General features: G+C 37.5%; 3 protein-coding genes across 8 annotated transcripts; 1 reads left to right on the top strand and 2 right to left on the bottom strand.

Annotated features, from left to right (window-relative positions):
• The first annotated feature begins 341 nt into the window (after window positions 1-341).
• On the top strand, window positions 342-11,150 carry LOC135166541 (PTB domain-containing engulfment adapter protein 1-like). 3 transcript variants are annotated; one of them, XM_064128864.1, is made up of 7 exons: window positions 342-588; window positions 7,856-7,958; window positions 8,049-8,116; window positions 8,926-9,435; window positions 9,575-10,013; window positions 10,141-10,367; window positions 10,479-11,150. In XM_064128864.1, the coding sequence occupies exons 2-7, from the start codon at window positions 7,883-7,885 to the stop codon at window positions 10,551-10,553; spliced, it is 1,395 nt and encodes a 464-aa protein (XP_063984934.1). In that variant the 5' UTR covers window positions 342-588; window positions 7,856-7,882; the 3' UTR covers window positions 10,554-11,150. The 3 variants fall into 3 exon arrangements, with proteins under 3 accessions (XP_063984934.1, XP_063984933.1, XP_063984935.1); XM_064128863.1 differs by lacking the exon at window positions 342-588 and adding an exon at window positions 1,995-2,075; XM_064128865.1 differs by lacking the exon at window positions 342-588 and adding an exon at window positions 3,912-4,062.
• Window positions 10,630-18,264, bottom strand: LOC135166774 (uncharacterized). Its single transcript, XM_064129333.1, has 18 exons — window positions 18,058-18,264; window positions 17,741-17,860; window positions 17,414-17,531; window positions 17,076-17,340; window positions 16,210-16,332; window positions 15,802-15,892; window positions 15,518-15,654; window positions 15,072-15,204; window positions 14,957-15,004; window positions 13,957-14,103; window positions 13,601-13,720; window positions 13,358-13,475; window positions 12,889-13,168; window positions 12,686-12,808; window positions 12,267-12,357; window positions 12,062-12,198; window positions 11,686-11,818; window positions 10,630-11,607 (listed from the first exon to the last, which is right to left on the bottom strand). Exons 1-18 carry the CDS (start codon window positions 18,199-18,201, stop codon window positions 11,557-11,559), a joined length of 2,379 nt encoding a protein of 792 aa, XP_063985403.1. The 5' UTR covers window positions 18,202-18,264; the 3' UTR covers window positions 10,630-11,556.
• A 332-nt stretch (window positions 18,265-18,596) lies between these two features.
• Window positions 18,597-21,702, bottom strand: LOC135166545 (odorant receptor 13a-like). Of its 4 annotated transcripts, none has more exons than XM_064128869.1 (9): window positions 21,556-21,702; window positions 21,323-21,439; window positions 21,152-21,269; window positions 20,484-20,745; window positions 19,945-20,046; window positions 19,779-19,869; window positions 19,422-19,558; window positions 19,209-19,341; window positions 18,597-18,834 (listed from the first exon to the last, which is right to left on the bottom strand). In XM_064128869.1, exons 1-9 carry the CDS (start codon window positions 21,700-21,702, stop codon window positions 18,784-18,786), a joined length of 1,158 nt encoding a protein of 385 aa, XP_063984939.1. In that variant the 3' UTR covers window positions 18,597-18,783. The 4 variants fall into 4 exon arrangements, with proteins under 4 accessions (XP_063984939.1, XP_063984942.1, XP_063984941.1 ...); XM_064128872.1 differs by having other exon boundaries at window positions 20,484-20,703; XM_064128871.1 differs by having other exon boundaries at window positions 21,338-21,439.
• Between the last annotated feature and the right edge of the window lie 379 nt (window positions 21,703-22,081).

Below are 22,081 nucleotides of genomic sequence, written 5' to 3'. Positions count from 1 at the left end.
GTGGCCATGTTGGATTTTTTTTTATGTCCCTGAGGTGCGCTTGGCCCTACATACGACAAGTAATGATGCCTTTTCATACCAAATAAAACTTGAATTCAGTCAAGGGAATTGATTGGATCATCAGATAAAATGAATACATGAGGTTATGTTCTATGATTAAATTTATTTCGGTGTAGACATTTTTTTTTGGTGACCCCTTCCCCTTTCTGTCAATTCCGTGCATTGGTTTATCGAAACACACAGGTATATGGTATATATGTATGTATGTGTACAAGATTTGCCTCTCCTCTCGTACCAGCCCCCACCAAGTCCGGGCCCCAACGGAGCAGAAGTGAAGACTCGAGACTCGGGACTCAACTCAATCCACAATTCGGAGTCGCTTCAACCAGGAGAAAATACCCTCGTCCTGCTCGTCTGTCTCCAAACAAAATTAAAGTAGCACTCGTACCTTCGTTGATTCAAATCACTAATTGGCTGCGAACCATTGTCGAACCGTTGATAATCAGTGCTTGAATAATTGTGCATTCCAAGAGATTGATAAATAGTGGACAAAAGTGGAGAATCGACGCCAGTCATTGGGAATTTCAGGTGAGTTTTTAACTTTCAATCAAGTTAGTGTTATGTGAAATTGAGGCGAGAGACAATGGGTGTAGGATAAGAGAGCTAGTTCATAATGCCAATGGGACTTTCTATTTCGAAATTTCAGCTCAAGTAAATAAAGCCATGGAATTCAATCAGTCGTGAATATTTCATAATTCGTTCAATGCTTTCATCCTTTGTGGAATACGTGTTTTGGGATTACGAAAAATCGTTTTGAAATATTGTTTATGTTTTGCTGTATGCACTTCATTGAATTCGGCCATTATTTTGAGGTTTTATCGTCTCGTTTTCTTTACGATGAGACAGTACTGTTCTCACAGTAGCTCTGGTAAATCTTGGAGTTGGGGGGACTAAGAAGCCCTTTGGAAATTAGTTAATTCGTGACTCGAGGGATAATGTCCTCCGGTCGGTTATCTCGCTGTGCACCTGTCGTAAAAAAGGAAGAGGAAACAAGTCAATTGTCTGACGTTGAATGTTTTTTTTTCTCGTCTCTTTATTGTATTTTTTAGGATATATTAACCTATCGGCGCCCTTTGCTTTACAAAGAAATAATACAAATTTAATTTATGTTTACGTAGGTGAGTCAGAAGCGAAGCGGTAAACCCGGCGTCGATTTTGTCTTTTGACCGGTTTTCTATGAATATATGGGCAGTCAAGAAAGATAGTATTAGTATTAGTGCCCTCATGAATTTTTTTGTAGCCCTTCCTTGTCTCTACAGAAGGTCCGAACAAGAATTTTATCTTTTTTGTAGAACAATTCATAGACAAATCAATAGTAATTATAAACATTCCACATGAATTTGATATGAATGCCATTATGTAGCTGTTGCCCGTAGATTAATTACCCACTTATAATAATAAAAATAATGATGATAATCACGAGTCGGAAAATTTGTTTGTCAATGTCAAGTGGGATAGCAAATCACCTATCAATTCATCTCATCTCCACGCGAATTCAACACACGCGACCTTGAAAAGACTAATTATACATTATAATTGTACATCTATCAGTCGCTTCCGTGATTTTCCGATGATATGAAGTGCAATTGAACTCTGCAAGTTTCAATTTGAGAGAGAAAAAAAATTGAGACGTTGAGTGAAATATTCCATTAAATCTACGTCTCTTCCCTTTTCCTATCGCTGTGAAAAATTACGATTACGATTATAAAATTTCCGTTTGTGTAGCGAGATGAGCTAGTGTAATTTCTGCTCACTCAATTAGCAGAAGCGAAATATTAATTTTTCGAGCCTGAATTAATCAACAAACGAGTGATGCTGATAGCTCGACTGTAGCTTATCACCAACACATTAGTGGGCGTTATTTTACGATTTATTTGGGTTTTTTGTTCGATTATCGTTCATAAACTCTTAACAATCGGAACACTGTTTTTTCCATTGTCTTTGTGTAAATGTACAAGGCGTATGTACACAGTGAGATAGTGCGGGTACTTTCCCTGCTTTCGCTCCACGTCCAGGTAATTCATCCAGGAAATAAACCGTGTAACGGTACGGAGCAACTATACGAAAATGTAAACTAAGTGAGAAAGGATGAATGCTTCTGTAGTTTGGACAATAGACTTGGGAGGATATTTAGATTTCTTTCCGGCAAAATTCACGGTCCAAATGAAATCACGGAAGATCACGTGGAGAAGACAATTCAATCAAAAGTACTAGGAAAATAATCTTGGTTTTATCATTATTTTTACATATTTCTCGTCGTGGGTGGTGTTAACATGGAAATTATTAATATCATTTTTCAATCAAATTTCCATTTGTTATCACAAAAATGTGGTTAACGAGCTCTTTGATTGATCTCGATTAAGGCCATCCAGACGAAAATTTTGAAAAAAAAAATTTTAATCGGTTGTTGCTGTAAAAATTGGGAAATGTAAAAAAATCAAAAACTTCTACTCGAAACAGAAATAAAATTATCTTCTTTTTCTGATCCTCGGAACAATGTCATTCTTCGCTTTATTTCATCGTTAAACTAGAATAGAAAATAAAAAAAAATTGAAAATGCATCGGTTTGTGGAAAACGTATTTATCGGCTATAGAATAATAATGAAGGGCTTCCGCGGCCATTTTTTTCTAATTCAAGGCTGAATACGCTTTATCTACTGACACGACCATCCTCTGATCCCGCTTTGTCTATTGGCCCTCCTTGTCTCTTCTTTTCAGCCGTCCTTTTCAATGTTTTATTATTTTCGTCGAGCATCTCACGCGCACGAAATAATTTTAATTAATTATTCAATGGCTTCTTTAACCCTCCATGAAAAGTATCATTTTTTCTAATTTTTAAAATATTCCCAAGTCTTTTAATATTGAGAGTCAAATTTATGCTCACAAACCTTGAATAATTTACTAATATTTACGGTCCTCTGTAATAATTCCAGAAGTTTCTACATAAATTTCGTATAAAATATAAACAAACCATGTCATTACTTAAATATGCAAAGTTTAAGTACTCAAATGATTGTATAATGTCTGGAAATGACTGTCTTCTAGAAAAATAATACGCATTTTATATACAGCGGAAAATATTCAGTAAAAATGACGCAACTCCTCACATAAGAAATCATTTTCCGAGGATTTTCATAGGAATTCAAGAGAAGAAATCTGCAACGTTCGGTGAATTCTCAGATTCATCACCAGACAAGGCGCCAAAAGGTCGCGAAATTTTTTCCGAAGAAGTGAAGTTTACCAGAAAAGTTCTAATTTATTGTGGCTCCAGGAAAAAATTTTTGAACGTCCACCAATTTTAATGAAGCTCGTGAGTTATTCCTCACAACGATTCGGGCAATTTCAGCTCAGACTCATACTTTCATCAAATTTCCCATTGTTAACGTTTTTTTTGGTGATTTACATTGGATATTTATCTGCCTATACATTTTTCATCAAAAGACGTTGGGGCGCGGAGAAAAAACGTGAAAATTTTCCTCGCTATTTATTTTCATTAAATTCAACTGATACAGGCGATTTAGCAGAAACAATAATTATAGGAGTGGTGATGATGTCGGTTGTGTTGGTGTAGTGGCGGCGTTGGAGGAAGGGAGAATGTACGGGCGGTGATCTCGTCCGCGACTGGTACCACCATCTGTCCTCCCTCCTCTCTTCCTTCCCTCTTTCGTCGTCATCAAATTTCCGCCTTTCCACGCGTAATCCGCGGCTAAACGAATTTTCCATTTTCGATGATAATCGATCGGTGGGAAAATTTCCACCATCTCAATGACGATTGGGAAATTTATTGAGGGACAGTAAAGAAAAAAAAATACATGAAGAGATTCTAGATATGAAACCCTCTCTCCACGATTGGATTCGATACTTTCGCAGTCTCACTCGGGACAGCGGAAAGTCCAGGGTTGTATCAAACTTGAAATTGTTGCTACTGTGATAAGTCCCGGGGTTTTTTGCTGTTGGGGATTAATTGCGAGTGCCTCCAGGTGTCTTTAAATTGTACCCCCCGTGAGTTACTGTTTTTCTTTGTTTGTCGAGATTTTTTAAATCGATATGAGTGCAGGAGTTCAGTAAATTTATACTGGAGATTAATCCTGATGAATACACGCGATATCCCAAGCACATAAATATAACAAATAACTCGTGGGTCGCGGTAGAATAAAAAATTGTGTTTCAATTGTTTTCTAATTTTTGAACTGACTAAAATAACGAGGAGACACTCACTCACTTACTTTCACACAAAAACTCACCTATTTCCCAGTGTAAAAAGTCGGATTGAATTTTTTACCTCGGAAAAATCCACCGAGAAAAAAAAAAACATTTTTCCATGATGCGCTTGATTGAACGCTCGTACGAGCCGGTTCGAGCTCGTCTCCTCTATCCCGGTACAAAGTGTCTTCATAGCGGTGCTTAATGCTTTTTATTCGTCTGTAATACATTCAACTAGACTGTTAACCAAAAGCCCCACACGCAATTGTGTCTTTCTCGCTGCTCGAGTTATTCCATCAGTCTGTGGAATCCCGTCTTTACCCTTGAAATTATCCTCGCAATCTTCGCCCCCATTCCCTCGAAAATTTTGCAATTTAACTGACTCAAAAAGGGAAGATAAAATTAACTCCTCTGGAGGGGGAAAAATGGTGAAAATTGTTCTCACTTTTGACATGCACTGGTGTCTATTTTTGAGGACGAGAATAGACGAAGTAAGTGGAGAAAGTGTACGGTCTAGCAATCGAGCCGTCAGCCATTTTCTAATCGACCGCATCCGGAGGAAAAATCGACCTTTCCCTTCTTTCTATCTTGAATAATAGGGCAATTTTAGAGAGGCTCGAGTTGTGTCTGAAAATTCTGAAAATGTTCAATTACGGGAAGACTGACGTTCTGCAGAGATTCGTCAAGTTTCGGTTCTTTTAGTGATATCCAGGGCATGCGGAACTGCACGCGAGGCATCGCCGACAGTCAGCCGAGGGTAGCCCGACACTCCGCCGAAACTTAGCCCACTGTTGGCCATCACCTCCTACTTCGTCTCTTACCAGAGTTGATAACTTGTAGAGGGAGAGAAAATCATTGTCACTCGCAATGACACGTCAAACACAATAAAAAATAGAAGCAAAAAATTCACGATTTCAGTTTTAAATTTAAACAGTACATTTTTATAAACTCCGCGTGTTTAGTGCTAATGTACTAGTCTGATAATCCGCAAGGTGCAGGCACATAACGTTACAGACTCGTCCAGTCGAACGGAAACTGGTTTACAGTTGTATAGCTGATGATAAAAGGGGAAAAAGAACATTAAACAGATGAAAAAAGTAGTTTATTCAGTAGAAGTCAGACTGCAGCAGCGACCTTAGAGGAAAATCAGCTTCGGCTGACAGCCATTGCGGGAAGATAAATGATAACATATTCGATCTGCACCTGAAAATTCAGACCAGTGGAATTTCTCACTCATAAGTTAATAATTTTTTTTCACACAAGAAGTTGAAGTAGAAATTCTATATCTGGTCTTTTCACTGATGGTCATTACTGCAATATGTAGCTCGCTATAGCAGTGCATTGATGCTGAAGGCTAAGAGGAGGCGTTACCTTGAGCGCGTTATGCAATTCTTTTCTATTCGTTGGGTATTGAATACAAACGATAATAGGTGGTTGATTTTTATGATTGGACAGAGCTGGAGATTGCAACAAAAAAAATGTAAATTAGGAATAAACCCAGAGGCGACAGTAATCGATGAAATGACGATGTGCGATTTTTAGAACAAGATATTCAAGAGAAAATTGATTTTTTTTATCATCATTCCAACGCGAAATTTAATTGTAGGTAATTTTACGGAGCTGAGATATAATTTTTTAAACTGAACCTGGAACCTTTACGGGTTTTTTAATGATTATTTTTTTCATCCCAATTTCAACCAATCAAATGGTGGCATTTCCCGTCACGTGGTACAAGTAAGAGAGTTTTACTTCGGATATTTTTCGGATATTTCCCTGTTTGTTGCTAAGCAATGAAAATATCCGATAAACAATTTGTACGCGTTTCAAACCCCAAAACTGTCATTACAAAAAATCAAGTTCAAAGACTTTACCTCGACATGAGCAGATTTGGAGGAGAATCCTTGGAGATTATTGATCAAAAAATTAAAAATAATGTTCCCAATGATACAGTGAAGACAAAAGCCACAATTTGGAAACAATTCTCTGCATTTTGTGCAGACAGAAAATATACGCTGGAGAAGCCACAACTACGAGTGAAAAACCATACTATATGACGTGAAATGCCACACATTTAATTGTTTGAAATTGGAATGAAAAAAATAATCCAGCCAAATACCCCTCGACCTTCAAAATTAATCGGATATTTCCCTCCAGTTTCCCTGCGTAGCACCGATCGGGATAAGATTCGCAGAAAAACCCTCGCGCTTCGCGCTCGGGTTTTTTAACCTGCGAACCTTATCCCTCTCGTTGCTACGCAACGAAACTCTCGGGAAATATCCGATAATTTTGAAGGTCTTGGGGTATTACTACTGATAATTTTTCATTCCAAAAGGTTCAGGTGTTGGAAGCAACTTTTTTCTTCGTGAGATTTGATGTTTTGTGGATATTTTCATCAATGAAGACGATTTTTAAAATTTTTTTCGGGCAAAACGTAGTCGAGAATATCGATATTTCATCCATGCAATATCGATATTTCGATACTCTACAATTTCCCGCCAAAATTAAAGGATCGAGTTTGGATATGTCAACATATAATGGCTTTATCCATGCAAATTGTCGCCTATTTGAGAACTGTCAACGCGTAATGATTCTAAATGACTCATTAGAATGCGATGCTTAAGGTCGTATAATCATTTCATGAATCATAAGCGATTCGACTGGACTGTGCGACAATATGAGGGATACGAGTTCATGATAAACTTTCGCTGTATTGAAACCGGGTTATCGTACCATTATGTGATCGAAATTAAATGACTTGTATTTTAAAATATTGAGAACAATTTTTTTGGACATTCACTGAAAATTAATTAATTCCAGATGCATATTCAGTTATATATACAGTACTTCATCTTAGGCAGCATCGCTGGGCCCTGCCACGTGTAATATAACCCACATAATGATAAACCCCACAGACACATGCAGTGAGAGAAAAATAACACGATTAAAAGGTTACTGCACCTTTCGATTCCTCGTGTATCTCGAGTCGTAACGTATTTCGATGGTTTGTGAAGCGAATAGCGTTTTTTTGTTGTGGGCTGAGAAAAAAAGAATTCTGGGAAATAAAAATTCCGTGACTGATCGAAATCATTCATCGATTGAATGACCGAAAAAAAAATGCTATTGTGATACACAAATATCGATTGTCCCCTTCATCTGTATTATAATGTATTATAGTTTTTTTAAATATTAAAATAATTTTAAATTAAAAGTATTGAATGAGAAAATCAAATCAAATCGAAAAAATAACAGGTCAATAAAAGCTCAGAGTACGACCGAGTGCGAGATTTAATCCGACAAATTGTCGGCTTTAAAATGAACATGATAAACGAGTGATTTAATTCGTCAGATGCTGGCGTGAATGGCTCGGCTTGTCCTTTATCGAATTGACCCAGTATTGGATCACTTCAAAGACACTTTACAAAGGAGACGATTCACTCACCTAAACATCCCATTAGGTCGAATAACAATTATTCTATTATTAAATAAGAAAATAACCCCGTCGGTTATATATGACAAACACCCAAACGTTCTCACTTCTGTTTTCGTTTTATTTTTAGATTTATATCATTTTTGTTTTCATTCTCCGTTGCAGATTGATTTATACAAATTTTCAATCAATATGAGGAATTCTGCTTTACTCAAATGGGCGCAGAATTCAACGAATAATAAGAATCAACCGAGCAAGAATGGATCAGGTAATATAATCTTTGAGAAATTATTTAATTTTTTTACTGATAAATACGATGAATTTGTTGATTAATTGGTTTGTAACTCTTTCTTTGTAGGAACAAATAAAAACTGGATTCATCCACCAGATGCGCTCCAAAAGGGACACATAGCGTACCTAGTCAAGGTATAATTGCTCTTGTGATTATGAATTTTTTAATTCAATTTTTTTGACGAAATTTGCACAGAAAAATTTGATATTATTATTCTTATTCGGGTGGGTCTGATAGTATTTTTCATTACTCACTCCAGGTGATCAATGCAGGCAGTAATTTTAATGATTTTTTTTCGTCGTAAATGAAGTTGTACGGAATTACCATCCCATGACGCCAGTTTTTAAATATTTTTCATCATTATTAATTCGCATTTGCTTAATTATGGTTCCGACTGTGCATTGTTCATTACGCAATATCCGACGTAAATTAACGATTACTATGAAATCTACCTGTGGAATATTTGACTTTGGAATGTGGCAATTTTCTTTTTTCCGCTTGTAGTTTTCTGAAGAGATTATTAACATGTGAAAGACTCTTTTCCGTGAATAATTAAGTAGAAGGTACAAGAAGAGAATTTTGTTTATAAATTATACAATTATACTATTGCAATCCCTGCAAACGAATTCCAGAGTTTTTCCTTTTTAAAAAAATAGTAAAGAACTGGGAACTCCTTAAACTCAAATATTTTTTTGATTCGTTCTAATTCTCAGGCAACACATTTTTATAATTTATCATCGCCAAAGTGAGGGAAAAAAGATTGAAGAAACGAAGCCAAAAAAGAAACAAAATGAAGTAATAATAATGTCTGAGAACATTGTGACCTCAGTATACTGTAATATAGAAGTGGTACGTCACCTTGACGCACGGTTTCCTTTCATTTCTCTGTTTTTTGTCGTGCTCATTATCTACAGACTTATATTTTTTTTCTTTCCGTCTCCAGTATTTGGGAAGTACTGAGGTCGACCAACCCAAGGGGATTGAAGTAGTCAAGGAGGCCATCTGCAAACTCAAATTTAATCAACAATTGAGAAAGAGCGAGGGAAGTAAAATACCAAAAGTTGAGCTCACTATCAGCATCGATGGAGTCGCCATTCAGGAGCCCAAAACAAAAACTACTCCAAAGCGAATTATGCATCAATATCCCTTACACCGTATTTCCTACTGTGCGGATGACAAAGGGGAGAAACGATTCTTCAGTTTCATCGCTAAAGAAGAGGACGCCGAGCGTCACACGTGCTTTGTATTCGTGAGTGATAAATTGGCTGAGGAAATAACGTTAACCATTGGTCAAGCCTTTGGTCTGGCCTACAGAAGATTTCTGGAGACATCGGGAAAGGATTTGGAGACACAGAGACGTTGTATGGTTCTTCAACAAAAAATTCGTCGTCTCGAGCATGAGAACAATACCTACAGACAGAGATTACAGGATATTTGTTCCATCAAGGGCTCAGTAAGTGTAATTATTTGAATAATTAGATGACTTTCCAAATTTTTCAAGTATTTGCAAACGCTTCTATGTCGGGAATGAAATCAACACCTCCAACTTTAATTAACAAAATAGTTGTTAAATAAAATTATTGTTATCACAGGCAGATGTACAATCCTACTTAGCTCACCACAATCTTCCGGACATTCTACACGTTCCAATGGCCTCACAAGATTCTCCCCCAGATGATGGATCGCGATTGAATGGAAATGCTAAATTAGGAAAGAGTGATACTAATGGTAATACGTCTAATGGAAGACAACAGCCACCGCCAGTGCCACCGAGGAGTTTCGATGATGATGATTTCATGGGAAATAAACCAGCAACAGTGCCGGCTGTCGGTACCAAGTTGGAGGGACTGCTGATGGATGAATTGGAGGAGGAACTGGAGGAGGAGGAGAACGAGGAGGAGGACTTCAATCCTCGTGCCTACGAGACAGCTACGAATGGCTTTGGCCATCAGAACAGCGGCTCCTTGACAAATGGAGAGTCCAAAAGTACTTTCCCAGTGATCAATGGCAGCTCCACGTCTCCACCGCTCTGTGAGTGTGAATTAATTATACATTTATTAGTGTTTATTATGAATGGGAGAGTTTTTAATGAAGAAAACAGCATCAGAATTTTTTTGGGGATTTTTTAAGAGTATTTTGAAATTTTTTATTTCGTTAGTGGCACCACCACCAAAGGCCAAAGACTCGAGACGTCAAAATGGGGTGAAGGAGGATTTGTTTGGCAGTGTACCTTTCAATCCCCCAGCCTCTACTACCAATTCAACGAGTGATTTTCATGATCCCTTCGAAATGGGAGAATTTTCAAATCTCTCGATGTCTAGCACGAGTCAACAGGATCTTGAGAATGCCATTGGACTGTTGGACAAGAGGTTACTTGAAATGAAGGTAGGGTAGGGGAGGGTAATCATGACTATGAGACTGTGACTCTAGCATTTTTGGAAATTATCATTTTTTCCAAAATTAAAAATAAATAAAACGATTGTTTTTTAATTTCAGGATGGCTTTAGCCGAGGATTGACAATGGGAACCGATGATTTTTCCCTGGAGAGTCTCGATCCTCTGCGAAACTGATGAGGCCAGAAATTTTTCAACCAACAACAAAGTGAATAAAAAGGGGATGAAATAAAATTCGCTAACTATCGGACGATTGTTTTTTTTTTGCAAGCCAAAATAATTCAACGTCTCCAGAGACCAAAATTAGTCAATTAATATATTATTTATATAATGGTGATGTTTATTAATATTCATTCAATTAAGAATTATCGTTAATGTATCGTTAATTGTTTTATCGCGTCTATTATAAGAAAAAAAAAAACGTTTTTTCTCAAACGATAAAAAAGCATGGCTCTTTGTATATTTAGTGACTGTTATTTTTTTATTCTGCAAACGTCTCGCAAGGCGATAAGATTCATGATTAATTCATTGAGCAATTTTTATGTTCCTCCAAAATTGAAAGCTTCGAATGAAGATATCGCTTGTCTAGATAATTATCTGGCTTCATTTTTAATGCTTTATACACATCAACTAATAATAAATATATCTGCGATAAAAAAAATCACCAACTCATCAACATACTTAGTGAAACTATGAACAGATGAGAGGGGCAAAAATAATTGAAAGTGAGAATAAAAATTCATAATTCAAAGGAATACAATAACTAAGAATTAATTATTGTCATAATTATTTCGCAGCCAATGCCTACCAATACCAACCCGTCATTATTCCATCAACCCTAAGGGATCGAACGACCCTGGCCCACCATTTGCCCGACGTTTACTCAATACAAAAAATTCTAGTGCAATGGGAATCGATGAAATCGACTTTTATTAATTACATCTTATAAAAATCACTTGATCATCATCAGCAAATTTCCATTTACCTGATAACACACCCCATCTTAATTATTTAATGTTGAACCATCTACCAAAGAACATCTGATCCACGTGATTGATCTCTCGTGCCTCTTAACTTTATTAAATTTTTGTTCACTCATAAACCGATAAAAAACGAATTGAATCAATTTATTCTGTAGTTTTTCACATTTTCTTGTCCATCGCCAAGTCTCCCAGAATATTCAAGTCGTTGAACAGAGAACTGTAAAGTATGACATAGATGTCTTCACCACCTTGTGAACGACAAATCACTACGTGAAAAGATCGTCAATTAAATGTTATTTATTTAATTTCATGATTGATAATCTTACTGCGCTGAAGTTTTGCAAATTGAGAATGTAGACACCACCCGCTGTCAATTGACATGGCTCCAGGCTCTTCATGATCAACAGTTGAAAAAGTTTTCGAGACCTGAGTGATGTTTTGTACCACGACGTTTTGATTCTGCAATAATTCGATAAATAATAATATCATTATCACTTCATAATAAAAATAATAACGATGGAGCAAAATAGAGTTTAGAGGGAGCACTACTGAAGAGATTAGGAGATTTCGTATCGCTTAGCTTACTAAGCGGTCTTCGAGGTGAAGTCGGAGTCCTGGAGGATCGTTCATTGATCTCATTGACGAGGAAAAAATAATAATAACGGCGATATTATTAATATCGTAATAGTAAGATTAACTGACGCATATTCGGCAATTCTTGTGCTTTCATCCACCAGACGTTGAGCAGGCCAGCTTTCGAAGAACAAATGAAACGTCTGGGCGCAGGTGAATGACGCATACCTGAAAGCCTCATCAGGACGACTCAATTTGGTAGCGGCCTGCGAATCATAGACATCGTGAGTAAAAGAATGACTTATATATCTGTGAATTATTGTATACGATGTACTTGAAATCCGGTGAAGCTAATAGTGACCATATTGAGCCCCAGTTGCAGTAAGAAAGATGTGGAATTCGCCGACTCAATCATTTGTGCGTATCTGGATACCATTGAAAAGTAATTAGTGTAATGGAAGGATTATTCTCAGGGTGCCTATGTGTTCAGAGCTGCGCACGAGACCTGGGGATGATCAGGAAAGAACTTGGACGTGTGAAAAAATTGAGAAAATTGTGGTCCCTCCTAGAGGTCCCTCACACGTAAGGAAACCCCTTAGATTCATCATAAATATCAGAATAAAATATCATTTCCACGGTTACTGAGATTCAAATCTTCGATTTTGGAAGTCGAGGCGGAGACGAGACCATCTCTCCGTAGGAAATTCTTGTTAGGGTCTAGTGCGCAGTTGAAGACCAACTGAAAATACAAACTGAATGGCTTTTGAATGTCTGATGACGCACTCGGTCATGCGTTTGTAGGACGTATCCTTCTGCAGGATCGGATGTAGATCGACATTCAGATCGTAGTCGTCCACCAACTTCTCCAAGCGGTACCTGGATGACAATTATGAAAACATTTATCATGACTAGGGGCGTTGGAATCGATTATGTGATCGTGACAAAATCCAATGTACCCAACAATGTTGAATATAGCACAGGCTCGTTGAACGTACGTCATGAACATTGTATCGATAGCAACAACAACAGTGATGTAGGTCATCGTACCGAAATACGAATGTACCAGGAGCGGATAATAATATTTATCGACATCCATGAAGTACTCGACGTGGAACATCAATGGCTTGGCCATGGTCATGTTGGGATTTATTCCGATTAAACCCTTGGGAATGAGCCGCAGAATTGGTGGGACCAGTGGACCCAGCATGAAAGGGGCCATTGATCCATAGACGGCTCCTGTTGAGGAGATAATTTAAATCTTTTTTAACAATCCGCCGACGGTTTTTGGATCACGATTTGCAGTCCTCAAGACATAAAATGTGTCGAAGGGCGAGAAGTGTTTGCTTTCCGCAAGCTCATCAGGGAGCTAAGGCCCAACTTCTCTTGTTGAAGAATGAAACTTTATTAATATTAGAAATATCTCACCGGCGTACATGAGCATGTTCGTTTGACTATCGTCTGACCATTTTCGTAAGAGTGTGATTTCGAATTCGTCCTTTATTTCTAACCAGTCCCTCCTCAGAATGTCTATCAACTCCTTCATCTGTGCAAACAAATTTATTTTGAAAGAGGGGCGGATGGGGCCGAGGGGGACAGCAGCTTCACACCCTATTTTATCGTATATGGGGATATTATTAGTTATTAGATTAGAATTAATTTTATCCAAACCTTCTGGCCATTATAAATGAAATTTATGAACTTCACGACGCACATAATTGATATCAAAACTGGTGCCAAAGATTCCAGGAAAATAGGAGTATCGCACCAAGCTGCTACGAGGCCACCAGTCTTGAAAATTGTCGGTCACATTTAATTAAATATTTTTTATAACCACACGCAGAAAAAAATTCGGTATAAATTATGTCATAATTTACAGCCGATTACAATTCTCGGGTCAATTTTCCAACGTTGAGCGATTCTCTCTCGTTACGCGGATGCGAAATATTTTTAAAAATATTAATTTGTTATTGAATTTTTCCCTGAATGTGCTTCATGATGAATAGATAAAGTTTGGGAATATTTACCTGCAATATTCCTTGCGTAGCCAGGAAAAATGTCGCCAGAGTAAAGAATAATAACTGTTGAAATTTATGTTGATACGGCCAGAGGCCAATGAGTGATAAAAAAATACCATTAAGTTTCAAGAAACTATCGGGAGGTTCTGCCATCGTGCAATGTTAATTATCGTGTGGTGGGATACAAACTACGGCTGTATGTCGGCGGGGCGGAAGAAGGGAGGGAGGGTTTGCACAGGCGAACGTTTCTCATCTTATCGTTTCTTCATTAATTCAAACGAAATTAGGTATTCTCTTGGACAGTGTTTGTTTCCCGTGAAGTACGGAGGGGATGCATAATTACAGGGCTAACTTTTCAATTTCTCCGTACACATTTTACCCCGAACATTGTGTGTCATATTCGCGGTGGGAGGTGAGTTGCAAAACATACGAATTTGGGAAAAATGAGAGTTTTACATTAATTATTTTGGCACGTAGGAGAGAGTGAGAGCCCTTTGTCAAGGGGGTTCCAAGGATACCGACAACATATTTCCGACAAACAACTTTTACAAAAAAAAAATTATAAAATATAACGTATATCACGTAGAATGGGACCACTTTCGTGGCGCATATGTTGCACCAGCAACTGCGATAATTATCGTAGTGAGAGCAGAACGACGATGCAGGAGAGAGAGAGAGAGAGTGAAGTTCGAAGGAAATATTAAAAATAATAGAAATAACAGGGAATCGGAAATATCACGTCACTATTTTCGATTTTTTTATGACAGGAAAACTTCCACATTTCTGGTGAATAATTATTTGTATTTTCGTGAATGATAAAATTACATAATGAGGATGATAAATGTGATGAATCGATTTAAGTGCATTTCCAATATAAAAATATCAGTCACTCAAATGAACGTACGATCAATCAATGGTTTATGTAACGCATTATTGCTTTTATTTTTTTTTGGGATATACGTGGGGTGGATAATAATGGTTGCATATCACTGGGGTAGGTTTATCATACTCGCATCGATGCGAAGACTGTCAAGTACGAAAAAGACGTCTTCACAACCTGAAAATAAAAAAAATAATTATCAAGTCATTGTTTCCGTTGTGGGTGAAGTGACGGGTGTGATTACCTCGCTGAAGCTTCTCAACGACATCGTGTACATTTTTCCCGCTGTTATTGTACAGGGTTTTGTGCTCCTCATCAGCAGAGGAATAATGAGACGTTGAGTTCGGACCGATGTGTAGTTCCATCTCGCGTCCCATCTAAAGCGATAATTTTATTGAAGTCTACAGACAATTAAAATTTGGATTAATGACAAGGATGAGAAATTTGAGAGAACTTTCAATTGAAGTAACTAAAAAAATTTTTCATACGTCGGCTATAGCATTTCTAAAATTAGTATCAGGATAATTTGTGGATAGAAATTTCCCGAAGATTTCAGAATTGTCTATCAGTATGTCACGGACATTAGGAAAGATCTCTTTCCCTTATCTCAGTAGAATCTTTCCAAAATCTTCAAATTACGTCAAGGGGGTATTTAAAAAAATATTCTTGCCCTTGCAGGTGAATACCAACACATTAGAGAATATAGATTCACTGTGTTCCCGGAGTAGTTGTCCCTGCCAATTGCTGTAGAACAGATGAAACATTTCACCTATGGTGAAGGCCACAAATTTTCCGGCGACGTCGGGGTTGTCCATCTTGAAAACTGCCTAGACATAAGATGCCATCATGAGGACGAGGTAAGATTAATTCACATTCTCCTCTGGAGACTGATAAAAAAATCTTTCCCCAGAGAATATTGAAATATTTTTGGCAGAAGAATTTTTTCTTCTCGTCGCAATAAATAAATCACTCACCACGAGAGCTGATGAAGTCATCATCAGCATGTTGATACCGACGATGAAGGTGAAAGACATGTAATTAGCCTCTTCTATGAGGTCGCAAAATCTGGTTGATGAAAAATTCAAGACGCGTCACACATGACAATTCTCTATTGGCAATGGTAAAGGTAATCGTAATATATTATGTAAATAATGGGAGAAGGGAAGTTTAGTTAAAGTGGGACATGGGAGTCTGTTCGGAAAGACCTAGTTTCCGCCACCAGGGTGAATAGTCCAATTATGAAAGTTGAATGGACATAGGGGCAATGATCGGGTCATCGTTGCTAGGTACAATACTCAGTCGTTCCAACAATTGGACTGCTCACTCTGTGGAACTACAAAATTAATAGGAAATTAATAGGTCGTTCATCTATCAATACCCACGCTATTGCATGGTTGTGCCTTTCGATGCAGGCCGCCATATTTTTATAATCTATTTCGTCAAACTCGGGTGCGTGATGATCACCTTCATCAGCGTCCACTTTAGCCAATCGGTCCAGCATTAATCTATACAAATTACCAACATCATTGATGATAAGTTAGGACGTGTGTTGATACCGTTGAGATGACACATGAACGGCGAAATGTGATGATCAGGAAAGGGAAAAATTGAAATTCCATCGGGGAAAGCGCGATTTTTTTTAACTCTTCTTCTTCTTGAAAGGATGAGACTAATTTTTCTAGTTCTTCTACGAATATTCTGCTTCAACTATGGAGCCCAGTGGAGTGATATTCGTAGATGAATATTTCGCGTTGAAAAATATTTCTTTGGAATGTCGTTCAGAAATCTTTAGAGGAAATTTGTAAAGATTATTCCAAAAAGCTTGTGGTCCCCCAAAAGATTTTCACGGTATAAATGCTTCCAGAATCAATTTGTTTTTCAATTATTTTTGTAAGACCTGTCAAAAGATGTTTCGAAAATATATGAAAAAAAATTGGTTCCCGCAGGGAGAGAAAAAATCTTTAAAATTACGTAGCTCTTCCCTAATCTACCAGTCAAAATAGTATTCAGTAAAAATTACCGAACAGTGATCAGAACAGTTCTAGACTTTTCCTGCAATTTCACTGAAAAAGTGTAACTATTCCGTAATTATTGCTGAATCCAGTTTTGATTGGCAGATGACGGAGGGGAAACGTAATTTTTCAAGAATTTTTCTCTCCAGGGGAAAGTCTAAAAATTAAACCGTCTAAAAATCACAAACATTCGAAAGATATTTCGCAACTGCAATCCATTAACATTATTATCTCACCGTATTATCGAGAATTGTGCACAAGCATGCTGAATGTACACCATCAACATGGTATCGATGGCAATGATGATAGTCAAGTAACCGGCTGTTCCAACGTATCCATGTATTATGAGTGGAAATAAGTAGGGTTCAAAATCCATGAGAAATTCAATTTGTTGGAACATCAGGTGTTTCGGGTAACTCACATTCATGGGCATTACGACGTCCAGGACGATGGGAACCAGAGGTGTCATCATCAGAGGTATAAGAGATCCGTACAAGGCACCTGGTGATCACAAAATAAAAATTATTCCCTATGACCGCCTCTTGCAATTAATCTATCTGCATCTAATACTCACCCGCATAGTAAACAGTGACCTTCCTCCCAAATTGCGCGTATTCGTTGAGTATATCAAGTTCTTTTCCTACTGTGTAACGGTTCCAGTCTTCTTCAATAATGAGTAAAAGTTTTTTCATCTGCGAAAATGGCGTATCTCATAACGAGTGTCTAAAAGAGTTCTTACTGCGTGGAATTACTAGCAATATTAATAGCTATATCATTACATTAATCAATATTAATTGATTCAAAGGCTTTAGGCACTTGAAGTCGAACAGTTCTTCGAACAAAAAAATTCATAAAAAAAAATTACTCAGCCAGTTCTACAAGAAAAACAGTTTACACTAACTTTTGCTGCATTAATGGTAAAATTTAAATATTTGAAGTAGCAGACAACGTCGGCCAGAACTGTGGGGATGGCCTCCAAAAAGACGTCGATGTCAACTACAGCAGCGACCATACCAGCAGTCTGTCAAAAAAATTAACGCAGTAATTATTTAATAATAATAATCTCCTGATATTTTCCGTCTTCAATTCTGATTTTTTAATCTGTTTATTCTATTTGAAGACGGGTGTGGAGACAGGATTTTCAGGGGTTTCGTTATTATTAAAAAAAGAGCGAAGAAAAATTATAAAATGCAATTAACAAAATACAGCGGCCATTACCTGCAAATATCCATGAGTAAGAGTAATGAATAATGTAAACGTATAAAAACAATATCTAGATCTTGGTGACTGCAGTGGCCAAAGGCCAATAATCATCAGGAAAGTCCTATTGATACGGTGATAAGGCGTTACGACGCGGTCCATTGGCACTGGTAAGTCTACAAACCAAAACTGCCGATTCCTGGGCGACTTCACCCTGGCGTTCTCTCTCATCGATCATTTTTCATTACCCATTCTCTTGGTGATGCACTTCCTAGGAGACGGGTCTAAAATGCGTGACGTCTCTATGAAGTGTATTTGAATAGATGATCACAGGTGGTGCAAACACTTTTGACTAGATGAATATTAGAATAGAGGAATAGACGGGGTGAAAAAGGAGTTACTATTCTATTTGTTGTATTTTTTGTTTGGCCAGGACGTTTGTGAATTCGTCAGGGAGACATCGTCGCGTGTCTATGTGAGGGGGAAGTGCTGGTGCTTTTATTCTGACGAATTATTTACCGAAGATCTAGGGCCTCAATTTTAAATATTCCAAAAACATATTTTTCATATTTTTTACGCGGGATTTAATTCGCTACATTGTATTAAAAAAATCGTTCATTTGAGAATTACAGAAATTTTATTAGCGTCTAAAGGTTTAAAGTCATCATCAATTTACAAAAATAACGCCTGGAGGTACGGTATTCTTCATCATGACAACAACTTGGAGATGTTCGGTTGATACGTCTATCGCATTGACAGCAACAGCGTGAAGAAGGACATTGTCATCCTCATGGCCTTTGAATGAAGACAGTTCATTATTATCACCGCCATCAACCGGGTTAAAAAGTTTATCTGCTAATGATCTTCAGCATAAAGAGAAATATTCAATCAAATTTACGTTTATTTTCGCGAATTTTTTCCTGATGATGCCGTATTTTTTCGTCATTTTTATTTAAATCATCTGCTAAAGATTACGATCCTGTCACGTCAAATTTTCCATTCGAATCCGTATCGACGAGCGAACTGCGAGTTTCGTCATTTTTCCTGAATATTTCTCTTCGCAAAGATTTTGAAAAAATTTTTGTGATCCCCAGGGAGATCTTGCGATGGTTCAATTGGCAACAATTGTTTTACGTATCCACCACTGATGCGATTGATAGATGACTTACAGCCCCAAAACTCTCCATCGACATCACATAGAATTTTCCAGCTGATATTTGACAAGGTTTCGCACTCCTCATCATCAGCGGAAGGAGCATCCGTTGCAGCTTCGGAGAGAGGGTGTACCATTTGCTCTGGTAACTATCAATAAAATAAGTATCGATTGCATCCTGATCATTCAGGGATCAGTGGAGTAACTCGCTGGAGTAACATATACTCACACTGATAAATAGACAGCTTCACTCTCCACTATGAGAGCGTGTCCTTGCCAACTGCTCCAGAACAGATGGAATATGGTTCCGACGTTGAAAGAGGCAAATCGAATGAGCTCACTGATCTCAGCCCCTTTGATGACTATCTGAATATTGAAGTGAATTTGAAAATTAAAGGCTGTCCATCGACCGGGACCCATCGAGGTCCAACTCAATCTCGACGAATACCAGCGAAAAAAAATTTTAATCACAAAAAGAATAATTTTTTTTGCTGTAAAATCTCACATCAATCAGTCCAATTTTATCTTCAAAGCCTAATGACACAAACAGTTTTAATCCTCGATCAGTGGAAGTTGTCTGACTTACCATCATTCCAGTCGACGTTATCACTGTCATGTTCATCCCAACCAGCAGTAGAAATGGTATTGTGTAAATTGATTCCAACCGTTGAACAAACCTGTCATTAAAGATGTCTCATATCGTTTCTCTTCTCCTACTCTCCTCTACTACTTTCTACTTCTATTTCACTCACTGGAGAATATTAGTTTGCATATCAGCGCATATTTGTATTCGTTTCTCCGAAGTCGCATTATCACTGAAAGACCCCGCAATGTGCACACATTCTAAATGTAATCTAGTAACAAAATAACGGTGCGATTAGATCATTTGAAAATGACACATCAAAGATATCGAAAATTCACTGAGAGAAATACGACAAGTGGACCGAAATTTTTTTGCACATGCTGACTTTGGGTCTTATTTAGCATCATTTGAGGGTGCGACCCAACACTTCGACGCCGGAAAATTAACGTCCCTCAAATCTAGAGTCAGAAGACCATAAACTGATAGTTATTGTCTGAGGAACCGTCGAGATTTCTCTTAGTGCTCAACCAGACAAAATGAACCTGAGTGAAGCCAGCGAAAAATGATGTTGTAATTAATAATTAAAGTATTGGAAGTATTGGAATGTATTGGATTAAAATATTGGATTATTCAAATTTCTCCAATGAGTATTGAACACGTGACATTAGGTTCATTCTGCCGGAATATTCCCTTCTAACGTTCACTTACCTCAAGACGTTGCACATGCCACACGTGTGATTGATAAATATTGAAAACAAATTATCAAAATAAACTATGGCGACGAAAACAACAGGAATGGTGATATAAGCGTGTATCAGAATTAGGAAGTAGTATTCATTTTGATCGACGAAATATTCAGTTTGATACAGAAATATTCGTGAACGAGACTGATTCAGAGGTATCCATACGTCCATTAATATTGGAATTGCTGGCATTGCGAGGAACAGTCCGAGTAATCCAAAAATCAATGCTACATTCGATCAACAGTTCATAGAATAATGCAAAATAGTACGAAACATTTACATTTTGAGGCACCTCAATACGATGTCTTGTATTCTACTGCTAATTACGATGGAATGCGAGTTAAACGAATTTCATTGAGGATTAATTGCCTACCTAATTACCTAATTATGAAGTAGTCAATTCCAAGGGTCATTTCACCTTTAAGGGAATTTCAGATTCAACTAGAATTCCTCAACTTATATAATATAATTTGCAATATAATGTTTCCAATTTAATTAAATACTTGAATCGACAATTTTAAGTGCTATCGTAACGTTTATTACTCTGAGAATTCCCTCGTCGTTGAAATAACCCTCGAAATTTCAAGGACAACAATTTAAATATATCTGCGTATATCACAATGATTTCAGTACTTGCATAAAAGTTATTAATCTTTCTCCCGCGTTCGGCAAATTCAGCTAATAACTCGATGTGCTCCGGAACTTTTAAATTCTTCCAATCTCTCTCTATGGAGAGTAGCAATCCCTTCATCTGAAATAATCTTGAAAAATTATCGATGAATCAGTTGATTAGATCACGATTACATCGTCATCAATCACCCAAGTGAAGAACTTTATGAACGCGGCAGCATATACACACAGTATTGGAATACACTCCATCACAATGTCTATGTCCGTCACTGACATCGCAAACTTAGTCATCTGAAACGATAAGAGTTATTAAAATCTCGGTAACTAATTGTTCTTAAATACCTGGTATACGATTAAAGCCCGCGTATGAATTCACGACAGAAATAGATCAGAAATGGGTCTGATACCGTTGGTAAACACATGCTGATGATGAGAAAAATCGTCAAACACTTGAAAAATCGATTTTTTCCTGGAGGTTCGAAGGGCCACTGTCCCATCATTATCAGAGCCCACCTCGTAGGGCGGTAGTGCGAACTATCCAGCATGTTATTCATTTTCACTCTGACGAAGAGCCACACACCACGCGCCAGTGAAAACGCTGAGGATTTTGTTTTTTAATAACGAGTGCGGGTTTGATTCACTTAATTTTCTATTCTCTTCAACGAATAGGTAATGATCATATCTATTTCTCCCGAAGGGAAGTGCACGCGATTCTAATGCCATTGTCGCTGTCAATTGGGGTATTTAATCATTGATGGGGGCGAAAACTAGCGGTAATTGTTAGTGCAAAAGGTGGTGGGTCTCCGAGCCCCATAAAATATTTCTCGATCTCTTGGAAAACGAGAAAATTGACGTTTTATTGATAATTGAGTCGCGGAAATAGTTTGCGGATAAAATAGCATACGGAATTAGGGACAATTACTAGAGTATTTA

Source organism: Diachasmimorpha longicaudata, chromosome 10 (assembly GCF_034640455.1).
Source record: "Diachasmimorpha longicaudata isolate KC_UGA_2023 chromosome 10, iyDiaLong2, whole genome shotgun sequence".
In the NCBI taxonomy this organism is placed as follows: domain Eukaryota; kingdom Metazoa; phylum Arthropoda; class Insecta; order Hymenoptera; family Braconidae; genus Diachasmimorpha; species Diachasmimorpha longicaudata.
This window is presented reverse-complemented; position numbering and strand designations above follow the sequence as displayed.

What these genes read in the sequence shown, in the direction of transcription:
- LOC135166545 (XM_064128869.1), bottom strand. Translation starts at nt 21,702, where the DNA reads ATGAATAACATGCTGGATAGTTCGCACTACCGCCCTACGAGGTGGGCT. An exon ending in TAACGTCGACTGGAATGATG is followed by an intron (nt 19,559 to 19,778) that starts GTAAGTCAGACA and finishes TTCAATATTCAG; the next exon opens with ATAGTCATCAAAGGGGCTGA. An exon ending in GAAGCTGTCTATTTATCAGT is followed by an intron (nt 19,342 to 19,421) that starts GTGAGTATATGT and finishes TTTTATTGATAG; the next exon opens with TTACCAGAGCAAATGGTACA.
- LOC135166774 (XM_064129333.1), bottom strand. Translation starts at nt 18,201, where the DNA reads ATGGACCGCGTCGTAACGCCTTATCACCGTATCAATAGGACTTTCCTG. An exon ending in GAACATGCTCATGTACGCCG is followed by an intron (nt 13,169 to 13,357) that starts GTGAGATATTTC and finishes TCTCCTCAACAG; the next exon opens with GAGCCGTCTATGGATCAATG. An exon ending in TTAGCTTCACCGGATTTCAA is followed by an intron (nt 12,199 to 12,266) that starts GTACATCGTATA and finishes TATGATTCGCAG; the next exon opens with GCCGCTACCAAATTGAGTCG.
- LOC135166541 (XM_064128863.1), top strand. Translation starts at nt 2,010, where the DNA reads ATGTACAAGGCGTATGTACACAGTGAGATAGTGCGGGTACTTTCCCTG. An exon ending in ACATAGCGTACCTAGTCAAG is followed by an intron (nt 8,117 to 8,925) that starts GTATAATTGCTC and finishes TTCCGTCTCCAG; the next exon opens with TATTTGGGAAGTACTGAGGT. An exon ending in AGAGGTTACTTGAAATGAAG is followed by an intron (nt 10,368 to 10,478) that starts GTAGGGTAGGGG and finishes TTTTAATTTCAG; the next exon opens with GATGGCTTTAGCCGAGGATT.